At 49.7% G+C, this 14,116-nt stretch overlaps 1 protein-coding gene across 5 annotated transcripts in view; it reads left to right on the forward strand.

Annotated features, from left to right (window-relative positions):
- Nucleotides 1-14,116, forward strand: part of ABLIM3 (actin binding LIM protein family member 3) — a 118,919-nt gene that overhangs the window by 93,754 nt on the left and 11,049 nt on the right. The window contains exons 11-18 of one of the 5 annotated variants that reach the window (XM_032158307.3): nt 1,770-1,925; nt 3,564-3,593; nt 4,075-4,204; nt 4,993-5,091; nt 6,787-6,834; nt 9,170-9,304; nt 10,778-10,842; nt 12,077-12,224. In XM_032158307.3, coding sequence (XP_032014198.1) covers nt 1,770-1,925; nt 3,564-3,593; nt 4,075-4,204; nt 4,993-5,091; nt 6,787-6,834; nt 9,170-9,304; nt 10,778-10,842; nt 12,077-12,224 — 811 coding nt within the window. The remainder of the gene's footprint in view (nt 1-1,769; nt 1,926-3,563; nt 3,594-4,074; nt 4,205-4,992; nt 5,092-6,786; nt 6,835-9,169; nt 9,305-10,777; nt 10,843-12,076; nt 12,225-14,116) is intronic. The other 4 variants (XM_058440013.1, XM_058440014.1, XM_058440015.1 and 1 more) reach the window with 4 other exon arrangements.

Raw genomic sequence — 14,116 nt, forward strand, 5'->3', positions numbered from 1 at the left:
ACACCCCCAGAACTGGTGCAGATGTGGGTGTCTGTACCAGGCAGGCTCTGGCAGAAATCAGGTGGCCTACCTCAAAGAGTTCAACTGAGGAAGGTTTCATGACGGAAGTGTGGGCAGGGTTAAGTGGACCCACAGGAGATAGTGAGGTATCCAGGGACTACAGTAACATGATGTTGTTACCACACTGGACCTAAAGAGACGAGGGAGGGGAAGAGCATTACCAAAGCTGGCAAGAGCTGGGGAAGCCCAGCCTCCAGAGAGAGTCAGGCCCAGCCCACAGCCAGCCAGGAAGGTTGCCAGGGGAATAAGTGTGCCAACCTCTCTCTCCATTCACCCTCTAGTCTCTGCTGGTGCTAAACCCAGAGAGACTTGGGACCCTTCAGTTGGGTCCCATTGGCTAAACCCAACTGAAAGTCAGAGAGCAAAAGAGCCTGTGATACAGCCCAGGCAGTGTTCAGGACATAGATCCAGGCAAAGAAGGGTGCACACCGAGTCTAGGGGCAACAGAGAATAAGCAACACTGCCCTAATTGCAGTGCTGATGTGGCAGGGATAGAACAGTGGAAGGGCTTTGGTAGGTTTTCAAAATAGCACAGCTTATAGGTATTTATGAATGCTGCTCCCTGTAAAGTAGTCTTGGCCCTGAGACTGTACCTGGCTCCTATGGCATTGGGAGAACGTTATCAGACTAATACGGTCTCTGGATTCTCTATCTAGCAGCCTCTATTGTAATTTGCAGCACCTCAGGACCTTGCAAGACAGATCCTGGTTGATCATAGCAAACACCAGGTCACAGAGGGAACAGCTGGAGGACATGGCCGTGGAAAAGACATGGCTTCAGGAGCCATGAGATGCGGGCTGTCACATGCAAGGGGAAGCTTTCTTTCAATCCATGCAGCTCTAGAGGGCTGAACTCTCCCAAAGTCAAGCAGAAGGTAGAGGCTCATTTCAGTTCAATGGAAGGAGCAGCTTTCTGAATGCAGCCTTCTGACGGTGTAAGACAGTGAACTCCCCATCCCAAGAAGACAGGAGAGGCCGCTGAAGAGGGCAAGCTCTCTGTGTTGAAATTTGGGCTCTTGCAACTTATTAGCTATGTGGCCTTGGACAAGTTAATTGATTTTTCTGTGCCTCTGGTTCCTTATTCAAAAGGAGGATAATGTTAGTGCCTACTACTAGAGTTGTGAGTTGCATGGATGAACTGAGTTAATCTATATAAGGGACTTGGTACAGAGCCTGGCTTATAATAAGTACTCACCAAATGTTAGCTAGTGTTTTACTATGATGATTATTTTTGTCTTTACCATCTTCATCTTCTTCTTCAAGGATGCTGTGAATTGGGATGTCCTCACTCTGTGGGATCGGAAGGCAGTCAGCACCCAGGCTGTGTCATTCAGGCTGAATTCAAATCTATTATCTTAGTGGTGCAAATTGTATAACATTTTGAGCCTCCATTTCTTCAGCTAGAAAATAGAAATGATATTGACATTTACTTCACAGAGGCCTTACAACATCTAGAGGATGTAATTCTTGTAAAGCACAGGGCCTTACAAACAATAGGTGCTCAATAAATGTTAGCCCTGTTGGAATGGATGGCCTCTAAGACCACTTTTATTCTAACATTCTACTGTTCTTCAATTTGATCCCAATCTTCTGTTTGTGGTGGAAACTGGAGAAGTTCGTTCCTTCTGTATCTTGTTTTTGTTTTCTCTCTCCATTCCCTTTTCCTTCTTATCTTTCTATTCCTTTCCTGTCCATTTCCCTCTTCCCTAGGCTAAAGTGGATAATGAAATCCTTAATTACAAAGACCTGGCAGCTCTCCCCAAGGTTAAGTCTATCTACGAGGTACAACGCCCCGACCTCATTTCCTATGAGCCTCATTCCAGATACACGTCCGACGAGATGCTGGAGAGATGTGGCTATGGAGAGGTATCGCGTCTTGCCCTTCTCTCTGGGGCTATTGTAGGAAAGGAGGTTCCGCCGGGGTCCCCAGCCCTCTCCATCACAGACAGTTTGGCCTCCACAATGCTGGCTCCCAGACTCTTCTACACTGGGATTTATGGCCAACATTTTTCAAACGAAGAGATTTCATTTGGCTTTCTGGCTTTTCTTGAAAACTCAGAGCCGACAACATTAAACCTACATTTCCACCGTCTGGAGATGGGAAGCAGCACCCCCTATAGACAGGACATGAGCTTTCCGTTCTCCCCAGTCCTCCACTCCCTGTTAATCCCAGCGTTGAAGCTGAGAGCCTGTGACCACTTATTACTCAAGCTGTTGTATTTCTTATACTGCAGGAATTTTTCATGTACTCAGCCCAAGGCGCTCATCTCCTGCCAGGCTCAATGGCCATTTAGATTTATAATCCCTGATTATAACATGTCTAATCAGACATGTTCTCTGGTTTTCGCACCTGGCCTTTAGCCCCAGTGTCTCTTCAAAGGAAGAGACACTTTTATAAAGACTCAGTAACAGATGGCTTTTGAAATCATTAAATGGTTGCTAAACAAGAGAAAGTGTTCTCTGGAGATGGCAGCGGGGTGGGGGGCAGAATTACCCTGGAGGTCCTGGCAGTCTATATTCTAGAAGATTTCTAACCTTATCCCAGACCCCTTGAATTAATTTGAGGCAGTAGAAGCCTGTCCTGGTGGGCAGGGACCCAGGTTCTTCCAAGCTCCACCATAACTAGCCTTATAACCTCAGGCAAGTCCCCTTCCTCTCTAAGGGATTTGGGTTCCATTTGGTTGAAGAGCCCAATGCTGAGATTCTCTGGTTTCCGGCCCCTGAAATGGACCAGGAGAGGAGGATCAAGTGTTTAGTAGAAGCCGCTTGTCCTTCAGTTAGAGATGGCAAACCAGGGCCCACAGGTTGCAGCCACCCCTCAGATTTGTTTTGTTTCACTCACAAAGTGTCTTTTGAAAATGCAAACTAGTTGTCAACATGGAAACACTGGGAGATTTCACGTAAGAATCTGCATTTCTGACTTTCTTGGAAAATTAAGATGCTGTGTAAATGCTGGGTAGGCATTCCAACTGCTGGAGCTGAGGAACTGCGGCCCTCTTCAGTTGAGACATCCCATCTCCAGCTGCTGCACCAGCTACCAGCTCAACTCCCTTGTTGGTGGCCCCAGCCTGGCCCCTGCTTAGCCAGGATGCTGGCTGCTGGGTGCCCTGCCCTGGGCATTGTCCTCTTGAACTGTAGAGGGGTCATGAACCAGTAGAGAGACAGGGAAGGGTGGTGACAATAGCCCTGAGCATGCAGCACGGAAGCCTGGGTCCAAGTCAAGTCCCTGCCACTTCTGCCCTGAGCGGCCCTTAGCCTTCATATTCTCTCTCTGGGCCTTGGTTTTTCCCTTCCTAAAAGGCAGGCATAATCTCGAGGTTTCCTGCCTCTATCAGTAGTCTGACCCTCTGGAATTCCCAGCGAGGCTGTTATCTGGAGAAGGGTACAAAGGAACTGCTGCAGGCCCTCTCTGCTGAGCCGTCTAACCATGCTCTGTCCTTCCTCTCATCTTCCTCTCATTCCTTCTGCTTGTTCCACACTGCCTTCAAACTCTTCACTTCTAAGTCGCTGGGAACGTTATCTCCCTACTCCCAGGTAATTCAGCTGATAGAGAATTAAGTTGATATATAATTGTGCCCCTTTATGCACACTTCACCCATCCCCAGCCCCCCGAAGATGTTTGAGCCCTTGCCCAAGGTGCTCCTTGCAAGCAGGGAAGTGCTGGAGAGACTCAGGTGCATGTCCTGGAGGAAGTGGCCGTGGCATACAGGATGGAAATCTGCCCTTCCTGCCCGGAGATGGCCTCCCTCAGGCTTCTGGGATCCCTGGTCAGGATTCCAGGGATTGACCCCATGGATTCCATTCAAGGGTCTGCAAGGGATGGGGGAAAGCCCTGAAAATTCTCTGCCATGTTCCTCGGGCTGTGTGTGTAACTCAGGGAGGAGGGGGGCCTCTGTATTCACACCTCAACCCCTAGAATCCCAGATTCCATGTCATGCCCACCTGCCTGCTAGACCCTCGGGCCACAGGCCCACTTAATGGCCAGCCGTGCTCACAGCCCCATTTCCTCTCCCAGGACATCTACGAGAACCTGGACCTCCGGCAGAGACGGGCCTCCAGCCCGGGGTACATAGACTCCCCGACCTACAGCCGGCAGGGCATGTCCCCCACCTTCTCCCGCTCACCTCACCACTACTACCGCTCTGGTAAGGAAGGGGGAGGCCCTGAAGGGAGAGGAAGAGCCAGGGAGACAATGCAGTCACTTGGGGTTCCTGCTGCAGAGGGCACAAGGCTCCCCCACAATCTCCATCACAGTGTGGCCCTCTGGAGGCCTATGGCCACCCAGGTGACCAGCTTGGCCTCTCTCAGTCCCTGAGATGGCAGGGGGGATGGAGGAGTATGTGGCACTGAGAAGCAGCAGGAAGGTGGGTGGTGTGCTTCCAGGAGAGGGGGCTGGCAGGTGGCCCTGTGGCCCTGGCTGGAAGAAGACTCCACCATCCTCATGGCCTGCCCCATCCAGAGGGCAGAACCAAGAGACCAGAAATATGGCTATGAACTGGCCTTCACCCGAGGGCCACCCCAGCCAATCCAGTCAGGCCATCCACAGTCACCCTCAGGTTGGGGGTGAAACCGGCACTTGGAGGGAGGAAAGGAGCAATTAAGGGAGCGTCCAAAAGGGGGAGGTTCGGGGATGGTTGGGGAGATAAGATGGACAAACTAAGATGCTTTCCTGGAGCTCGGTAGAGTTGATCTTTACATCTCACAAAATTTGACTTTGGGATCAAGCCAGGAAGCAAGGTCAAGCTTGTTTCTGCCAACGTGGTGCATGAGAGCACATGCTGCTTCTGCCCCGGAGCCTGAGCACGCTGGGACGCCCCAGCCCATCCCCCATCTCTGCTGTCATCACCTCACCGCTTCCTTAACTGCCACCGCGTTAATGCCTGTTTTCTCTGTGCCTCTGTTTTCTTTGGCGACCACTGCCTGCGTGCTCCAGGGCCCGAGAGTGGCCGGAGCTCTCCATACCATAGCCAGTTAGATGTGAGGTCCTCCACTCCAACCTCTTACCAGGCTCCCAAGCACTTTCACATCCCAGGTAGGCACTGCCAGCCCGGAATTCCTGGGATGGATGCATGCTCCATGGGGTCACAGGTGCCTGAGTCACCCCCTCGATGCCACACAGGCACCAAGAAGCTGGTTCCTGAGGGACCTCCCTAAACAAGCACCTGCACCAACCCTGTCCTCCAACCCCAGCACACCCACGGGCTTCAGATTATCCACTTGACAGAACCAACCTCCATTAAGACCTCAAAGAAGCAGTCCAGGGGAGAAAAGAGGCAGGGAGCTCGAGTAAGATACCGTGAGTGCCCGAGGGCTGTGAGGGGCGCAGCAGGAGCACACAGTGGTGAAGGCCACACACTTTGGCTTCAAAGCTCTTGGGATGGAATCTGATGCAGCTGCTTATAAGCTCATGACTGTGGGCCAGTTACTTGGCTTCCCAAGCCACTGTTACTCCTTCTATACAGCCAAGCACTGTTCTGGGCCCAGAGGTTGCAACTGTGCTCAACCCAGCCCAGATCCTGCCTTCATAGTATTTGGTATTTATGTACTAATTAGGAAGAGAGATAAAAAATGAGTAAACAAATACGTAGAGGATAATTTCAGGTAGTGATAGATGCCGTAAACATAAATAAAGCAGGCCATCCTGAGAGATGATGGGGCTGAGAGAGGCCAGGCTAGATGGGGCGGTCAGGAAGAGCTTCTTGGAGGAGGTAACATTAAAGCTGAAAGATGAGAAGGGGCTCGGCGCGGTGGCTCACGCCTGTAATCCAGCACTTTGGGAGGCCGAGGCGTGTGGGTCATGATGTCAGGAGTTCAAGACCAACCTGTCCAACATGGTGAAACGCCGTCTCTACTAAAAATACAAAAATTAGCTGGGCGTGGTAGCACGTACCTGTAATCCCAGCTACTCAGGAGGCTGAAGCAGGAGAATCACTTGAACCTGGGAGGCAGAGGTTGCAGTGAGCCAAGATCATGCCACTGCACTCCAGCCTGGGTGACAAAGCGAGACTCTGTCTCCAAAAAAAAAAAATGAGAAGCCAGCCTATGAAGAAGCCAAGGAAAGACATCCCAGGCAGAGGGAACAGCACTATCATGTCATGTGACCACAGGTCATGACAGGAATTGAAGACAGGGGCTAGATGACCGAGTGGGTGTGGTTTGGACAAGGTCTCCCTCTGAGTCACAGCAGAGCAAGGCCTGGACCTCAGTCTCCTGACAGCAAGCTCAGTTTTTCACTCCCCACTCACGTTCCCCTCAAGAGCTCATGCTGCTGTTTCATCTACACCTTCCTCAGCTGCCCTAGAGGGGTCCCATCCTGTCTGTCTTTGAGGGAGGGGGAGGAAGGTAAGCTGAAATTCGGCTGCAGCATCCTGGGAATTTTCACATGGAATGAGGTGTGGCCACTGGTGGAGGCAGTGGACACCTTCCTGCATGGGGCTCTGCTGAGCACACACACCCCTATGCCTGCATGCTCACCCTTCAAGCCCCGGGTCCCTTCCTCAGCACCACTTGGATCCATCCATTCCTCTTCCCACACCTTACTTGGAACCTGTTGGGACGAGGTTGGAAGTTCAACTTTGGAAGAGGAAGTCACCAGGGGAAAAAGATGGTGGCCCCTTGGAAAAAGTTGTTGTCCATCTCTCTCTTCTGAGATCAACTGACCAAGTACTGTCTCCTTTTCTCCTGTCTCTCTCCCCTCCCCACTGTTCCTTCCTGGTCTGTCTGGCAGCTGGAGACAGTAACATCTACCGGAAACCCCCGATCTACAAACGGCATGGTATGGTCAGAGGCAGATAGGGCTTGGCCACACAAGGAGAGGGGGGAGGTTAACCATCTATGCAGATGGCCCTGCACAGGCCACTAGGAGCCACAAAACGCAAGGCTGCATCTTGGTCCTTCTTGTTGACTGCCCCATCACCCAGGATGACATTAGGGTGGAGTTTGGTGTCATTTCAAAAGAACAAAGTCCTCATGTCCCCTCAGTTCTTTCCCACCACCTTTGCAATCTCCCCCTTACCTGCTCTCTGGCATCCTAAGTTCCATAATTGGTAAAACCTTTGTAAAATGCACATACCCCTGGGAGAGTCACACTCTAAGACGTTAATACTCAAAATGTTCATTAGAATAACATGGGATGCATACAGATTCCTGGGCCCCACCCCAGGCTTACTGAATTCTAATTTTGTATGTGTCACAGTTTCTCCAAGTGATTCTGATGCTCAGCCCAACTTGGGAACACCTGCTCTAAGTTGTTCTCTGTCACAGTCTCCTGAGAGTGGATGGAGACTTGCAGAGGAGATGTAGATGAGTAAGGAGCAGAGGGTCACTTCCTTCTTTCATTCATTCATTGATTTAGTGTTTCTTAAAGAATGATCTATGGGCCATCTGCACCTGAGAGACATTTAAAAGGCAGATTCCCTGGCCCCTTCCTTGCCCTAGACTCCCTTAATTATAAATATTGAGAGTGTGAACTAAGAATCTGCATGATAACTGGCTTTGTCCGTGATTCCTACCTGCACTTAGTATGAGAACCACCAAGTCATTCATCACTGACACCACCTGTTCATTTTTGCAAAAAGTACTTACTAAGCTTCGACTGAATGAGCACATCCCTTCCATTGAAGCTGCGGAGGAACAGCTGCCACCCTGTGCACCCACACTTGCTTAAGGGTCTAGCTGGATAACAAAAGGAGGCCCAGAATCAGTGGAGCTTGCAGATGAGTGAAGCAGTCCTGCACCAGGTTCTGAACTAATTGGCTGGTGGAGGGGACAGTACGAGTTTAAACAGTGGCTCTGGGTGCCTAAGATTCTACAGTTTAGACAGACATCCTTGGTTCCAGAGGGAGCTGAGCAGGGGGTCCAAGGTGAGTCTGTGAGCATGTGCACATCTATACCAGCCTGTGAAGGACATGCCATGTCCCCTGAGTACTCATAGAAAGACACTAACCTGACAAAGTCAGTTTGGCTTTATGCCCAGAAAAGGCCCCCAGGTCGCAAGCTTCTCAGGACTTCGTGGGATTTTCCAGGTGGGCTCTGAGGGGTGGCACTAAAGCAGACTCAAGAGGAGTCTGGGCTGGAGATGGGTTGCTTGGAAAAGAGGGCAGAGGAAAAAGCTAAATGCAATCAGCCAGGAGGGGCTGCCCAGGACCCAAGTCAAAGAGAAGAATTTGAAAGCTTTGGAAGCAAGTGCTGTTGTGGGGGCTGCATAGCCTGGGACTGGCTGAAGCTGATCCACCACCCTCTGCCACTCTGGCTCCATAGAGCATAGAGCTTGTCCCTAAAGCTTCCTGTAGCTGACCATGAGAAATGGTCATGCAGCCACACACACTTCCCCAGCCCCTCTCTCTGCTTTACCAGCCTGTCACCCACGTTTGGGCCACGAGAAGTCACTGCTCTGTAAGTAGTTGTGACTGCAGTGGGTCTTTTTGGTCACCCCTGTCCTGGGCTTACTTCAGGTGGAAGCTTGAAGCTGGATGGCACCTGAGCCAGCAGACCAATTCTGACACTTACAGATGAGGAAACCAAGGCAGAGATGGTAGGACCTGCCCAGTGTTACAGCTGAGTAAAGTGGCAGAGCTGGGACCAGAACCCAGCTTTGCTGACTCCCTGTCTAGCACTCCTTCCTTCAGGCTATGTAGTCCCTGAGCAGAATGTGGCATCTCAGGTTGTGAGGAATGATGGAGTTCAAATTTATAACAAGGAAAGCTTCTAAAGGGCTAGGAAGGTAAGGGCTGGGGCTCACCTGGGACCTGTCCAGTCTTATTTAAGGAGCCACATCCTTAGAGGTCATTCTGGAACAGACCTGGGAATCCATGGAATGTGCTGGAAAGAGCCCTGGACTGGGGTCTGGCCCAGTTCTGGTGTTCACATGCTATGTGGTCTTAAGCAAGCCCCTTCCCCTCTCTGGTGCTCCAATTACTAAATGCAAAATGAGGGTTTGGCCCCAGTGCTTTTCCAGCTCTGATGCTCCATGGCCCAGTTCTAACAGAGAGCCCTGACCTTGAAGTGGCCTCACTCCCCTGGGCTGGAGCCTGGTAGAGATAGGAAAAGGGTACACGGTCCCATCCCGGTCACTCTGCCTTCCTGAAGTGCTCTCCTTGGGTCCTTTGCAGGTGATTTGTCTACAGCAACCAAGAGCAAAACAAGTGAAGACATCAGCCAGACCTCCAAGTACAGTCCCGTCTACTCGCCAGACCCCTACTATGCTTCGGAGTCTGAGTACTGGACCTACCATGGGTCCCCCAAAGGTAGTACCCCCATAGGAGTCTGGGGCCAGGGCCCCATCACCTGTGCCAAGGACACGGGTGTTCAGAACAGTTGCCCACTCCTTTATACAATCATTCTGAATAAGAGTGCTTAGAGGGTTTATAACTGAGGGTGTTTATTCATTCAACAAATATGTACTAAACGCTGGCCATGGACCCTAGCAATACAATGGGGAGCAAAACAGACCAGGTCCCTGCCCTTGTGGAGAAGACATAGGCCCCAGCCGTGAGAGGGAGGTGATACGCGGAAGGTAGGAGAGCTGATGGCAGGGGCCTGCTGTCCAGCCTGAAGACGACAAAAGCTTCTCGGATGCAGCCACTCAGCTGCCATCAAGAGGGTGGCAAGGATGTAACACAGCAGAGAGTGTAGAAATACCTCTGCAAAGACCCAGGATGTGAGAGAGGATTCCATTGGAGGAAAGAAAAGGCTGTCCACTTAACCTTGAACTCAGAGAGGAAGAGAAGCAGTAGAGGTGAGGGAGGAGGTCCCCCGGGGTTTTGAGGGTTGAGGTAAGGATTTTGGTTGTTATCCTAAACAGTGAGTGGCATGATCACATTGAAAGTAGTGGCATGATCACATTTGTGCTTTTGAGAGACCACTTTGGCTGTAGGGTAAAAAATGGTTTGGAGGATGGAGAAAGACAGGATGTGGGGAGGTGGAAGTCTCCTGGTAAGGGGTCTCTGTGGTCCTCAGATACCACCTCACCCAATCATACAACCCAAGCTGTTCCTCTCAAGTATAGGGGGAAATTTTTCATCAAGATCCACTCTGATTCAATGTCTTTACTAACTGAATGTCCATTCCAAGCAAAGCTTCATAGAAGCTCAGAGATGACTCTTTGGGGCTGGGCACAGTGGCTCATGCCCATAATCCCAGCACTTTGGGAGGCCAAGGTGGGAAGATCACTTGGGCCCAGGAAATTGAGACCAGCCTGGACAACATAGCACTTCTTCTCTACAAAAAATTTTTAAAAATTCTCTGGGCATGATGGTGTATGCCTGTAGTCCCAGCTACATGCGAGGCTGAGGCAGGAGGATCCCTCGAGCCCAGGGGCTTGAGGCTGCAACAAGCCATGATCACACCACTGCACTCTAGCCTGGGTGACAGAGTGAGCCCCCATCTCAAAAATTTAAAAATTTAATAAAAGGATGACTCGTTCGCTACTCTCAAAGAAGTCTTCATTTAGAAAAGAAGGTAAGACACAAATATAACTATAACCAAGTGGGCAGTGATCCGTCCCCACGGGAGAGGAGTGTTCAGGTGTTCAGAGACCACAAAGGCAGCAGAGACCACTTTCAGCTGATGTGGGGCTTAGCTTAAATGAGACTGTTTCCATTGAAAAATAAGATTAAAAAGAAAGAAAAGTGGCTTTTCTTGTTTTAAAAAAAAAAATGCCTTAAGCCAGGCTGAGTGGGGTGCACATGCTGGAGCTGATCTTATCTGTCTTTTGACAGTGCCCCGAGCCAGAAGGTTCTCGTCTGGAGGAGAGGAGGATGATTTTGACCGCAGCATGCACAAGGTGGGCAGAGGCCACAGCACTGAATACAAAGCTTAGAGCGTATATCACTGAGGGTCTTTTCATTTGCAAGCGACAAAAAACAGATTCAAGCCCACTTATGATAGAAAAAAGAAAAGCATAGCTTTGCATAACTGAAAAATCAAATGGTAGAATTAGCTTAAAGTGTGACTAGATCCAGCTGCTCAAAAAAATGCCATAGGAAATTTGTCTCTTTACTTCTGGGGCTTGCCTCTGCATTGGCTTCATGCTCAGGCAAGCTATTTTCACATAATGGTAAGCAGGTGCTTGCAACCCTTGTTCATTGCTGGTGAAACCCTTGTTCCTGCCCCTGTGGAAAACAATTTGGTGGTTCCTCAAAAATTAAACATAAAATTACCATATGATCCAGCAATTCCACTCCTAGATATATACCCAGAAGAATTAAAAACAGGACTTAAACAAATACATATATACTCATATCCGTGGCAGCACTATTCACAAAAGCTAAAATATGGAAATAATCTGAATGTCCATCAGCTTATGAATAGACAAAATGTGCTATGTCCATACAGTGGAATATTATTCAGCCATGAAAAGAAATGAAGTAATGATACATGCCACAATGCGGATGAACCTTGAAAACATTACGCTTAAGAAAAGAAGCCAAACACAAGGTCACATATTGTGTGATTCCATTTCCATGAAATATGCAGAATAGGCAAATCCATAGAGACAGAACATAGATTGGTGGTTCCCAGGGGCTGGGGGAGAGGGGAATGGGGAGTGAGTGCTTCATAGGTATGGGATCTCCTTTGAGGTAAATAATGGTATTTTGAAACGAGATAGAGGTGGTGGTTGCATAACGTTGTGAATGCACTAAATGCCACTGAATCATTTCCTTTAAAATGGTTAATTTGAAGTTATGTAATTTTCACCTCAGTTAAAAAGAAAAAGGTGGCTATCTGCCCATTGATGAATCAATCACTGTGCCAGGACAATGAGATCCTGTCACTGGCCAGGCTTGCTTTTTTGTGCCCACCACCAGACCCCCACCCAGACCACAGGACAACTTGTGGAAGACAAGATGAGATTGCAACAGGAAATATGGGTGCCACAAGGTGGGAGGGACGCTGGGAAGGCAAATATGAGAGCAGGCTGCTATAGAGGATGTGATCCTCAGCCTTGCCCAAGCCTGTTCCATCTCAGTGTCCTTTGTTTTCCTTCTAACTTCATCTTGCTCTTCCTCCACCCTCAGCTCCAAAGTGGAATTGGCCGGCTGATTCTGAAGGAAGAAATGAAGGCCCGGTCGAGCTCCTATGCAGACCCCTGGACCCCTCCCCGGAGCTCCACCAGCAGCCGGGAGGCCCTGCACACAGCTGGCTATGAGATGTCCCTCAATGGCTGTAAGCACTGCTCCGGAAGCCCAATGGGGCGGGGACACCTCTCTCTGTGACTAGCTGGCAGTGTCAGCTGTGCACTCTGAGCCAGGCTCCCTTGAGGCACAGCCTATGCATCCTCTCTCTTCTTCCTCACAGCAGCCCTGTGGTGGGTGGGGTGCCCTTATCACCCTACATATACAGATGGGGAGTGAAGGCACAGAAGCCTTTGGTGACTTGCCCAAGATCACTCAATTTATCAGTAATGGAGCTTACTTAATCAGCTTCCTTGCCTGTTTTTATAAATTAGGTTCTATTGGAATGTAGCCAGCCCAGTCTCAATCCCCTGGGCTAACAAAAGAATCAGAAGAGGTTGGCCACAAAGGTTAGCCCCAAACCCTGCAATGTCCCTTCTGGGAGCTTCATCGAGGTCTAGAATACAGATTTAGAAAGGCGCTGTATGTGGCACTGTATAAGACCATGCTCTGCCCTAAGCAGTCACTCCCATTGCTTTGGGGCATCTGAAGCTCTGACTTTCAGTCAGATTCAGTGTAAAGAAAAATGGCTTGGCTGGGCGCAGTGGCTCACAACTGTAATCCCAGCACTTTAGGAGGCCGAGGTGGGCAGATCACGAGGTCAGGCGATCAAGACCATTCTGGCTAATGCGGTGAAACCCCATCTTTACTAAAAATACAAAAAATTAGCCGGGCGTGGTGGTGGGCGCCTGTAGTCCCAGCTACTCGGGAGGCTGAGGCAGGAGAATGGCATGAACCCGGGAGGCAGAGCTTGCAGTGAGCCAAGATCGCGCCACTGCACTCCAGCCTTGGCGACAGAGTGAGACTGTCTCAAAAAAAAAAAAGAACAATGTCTTATAATCATCGGAATGGCTCAAAGATGTAAGGGATGGCCTCCTGAGGTAGTGAGTCTACCATGACTTGAACTTATACAAGCAGGGGCTTTATTCAAACACTTCTTGAAAATCTCATTGCAAGCTCCTCCTATTCCTGAACACACACACACACACACACACACACACACACACACACACACACACACTCTGTCTGCCTCCTCCTTTTCTTACTCCTGTGAGATGCAGTCCTGCCAGGAAATCTCATCTCAGATCGATACTTTATGGATAATAAAATGCATCATTTATTATACTTCTATGTGCCATACATTTGTAGGTATGTTACACTCCTGGTAGAGCTGCAATGTAGAGGGATTATTATCACCCACTTTATAGATGAGAGAACTGAGGTTAAGCCACTTGCTCCAAGTCAGACAGCCAGTAAGTGACTGAGCCAGGATCAGACCCAAGTTGGAGTGGCCCCAAGGCCACGAGCTCTTCCCTCTTCCGCATACTACACCTTGACTCTCAGTGAGATTGAAGATGTTGGTATTGGTGGCAATAATGATAAAGCCAGTTTTATGGAGTGTTATAGATGCGTCAGGCGCTATGCTAAGTATCTTACTGTATTGTGTCGCATATTCTTCACAATAATCCTACAAAGGAGACACTATCACTCCCCATTTTGCAGATGAGAAAACCAAAGCATGATTAATTAGATTGTCTGAAGTTGGAAATCTACTAAGGGCAGAGCCAGGATGAACTGCTGAACCTGTTTTCCTGCCTGACCACTGAGGGTCACTGTTTTCAACCCCTGGCTCTGGGGTCTGTGCAGTGCACCAGTGCTGTTTGCAATGCAACCTTGTTCAACCACATCTGCGCAACAAATATCACAGAGCACCTGCCCTGTGCCAGGTGCCAGGCTAGGAGCTGGACAGGGAAGGGAGATGGGATGCAAGTGCAACAATTAAAAACTGACCAGTGGGGAAGGAGGGGCTGAAGGAGGCCCCTTTTCCCAGCCAGCCAGGGGGACTGGGTATGGAAGCCACATCTCTTTGTCCCCATGAATTGT

This window comes from Hylobates moloch, unplaced genomic scaffold (genome assembly GCF_009828535.3).
Source record: "Hylobates moloch isolate HMO894 unplaced genomic scaffold, HMol_V3 SCAFFOLD_6, whole genome shotgun sequence".
Classification (NCBI taxonomy): domain Eukaryota; kingdom Metazoa; phylum Chordata; class Mammalia; order Primates; family Hylobatidae; genus Hylobates; species Hylobates moloch.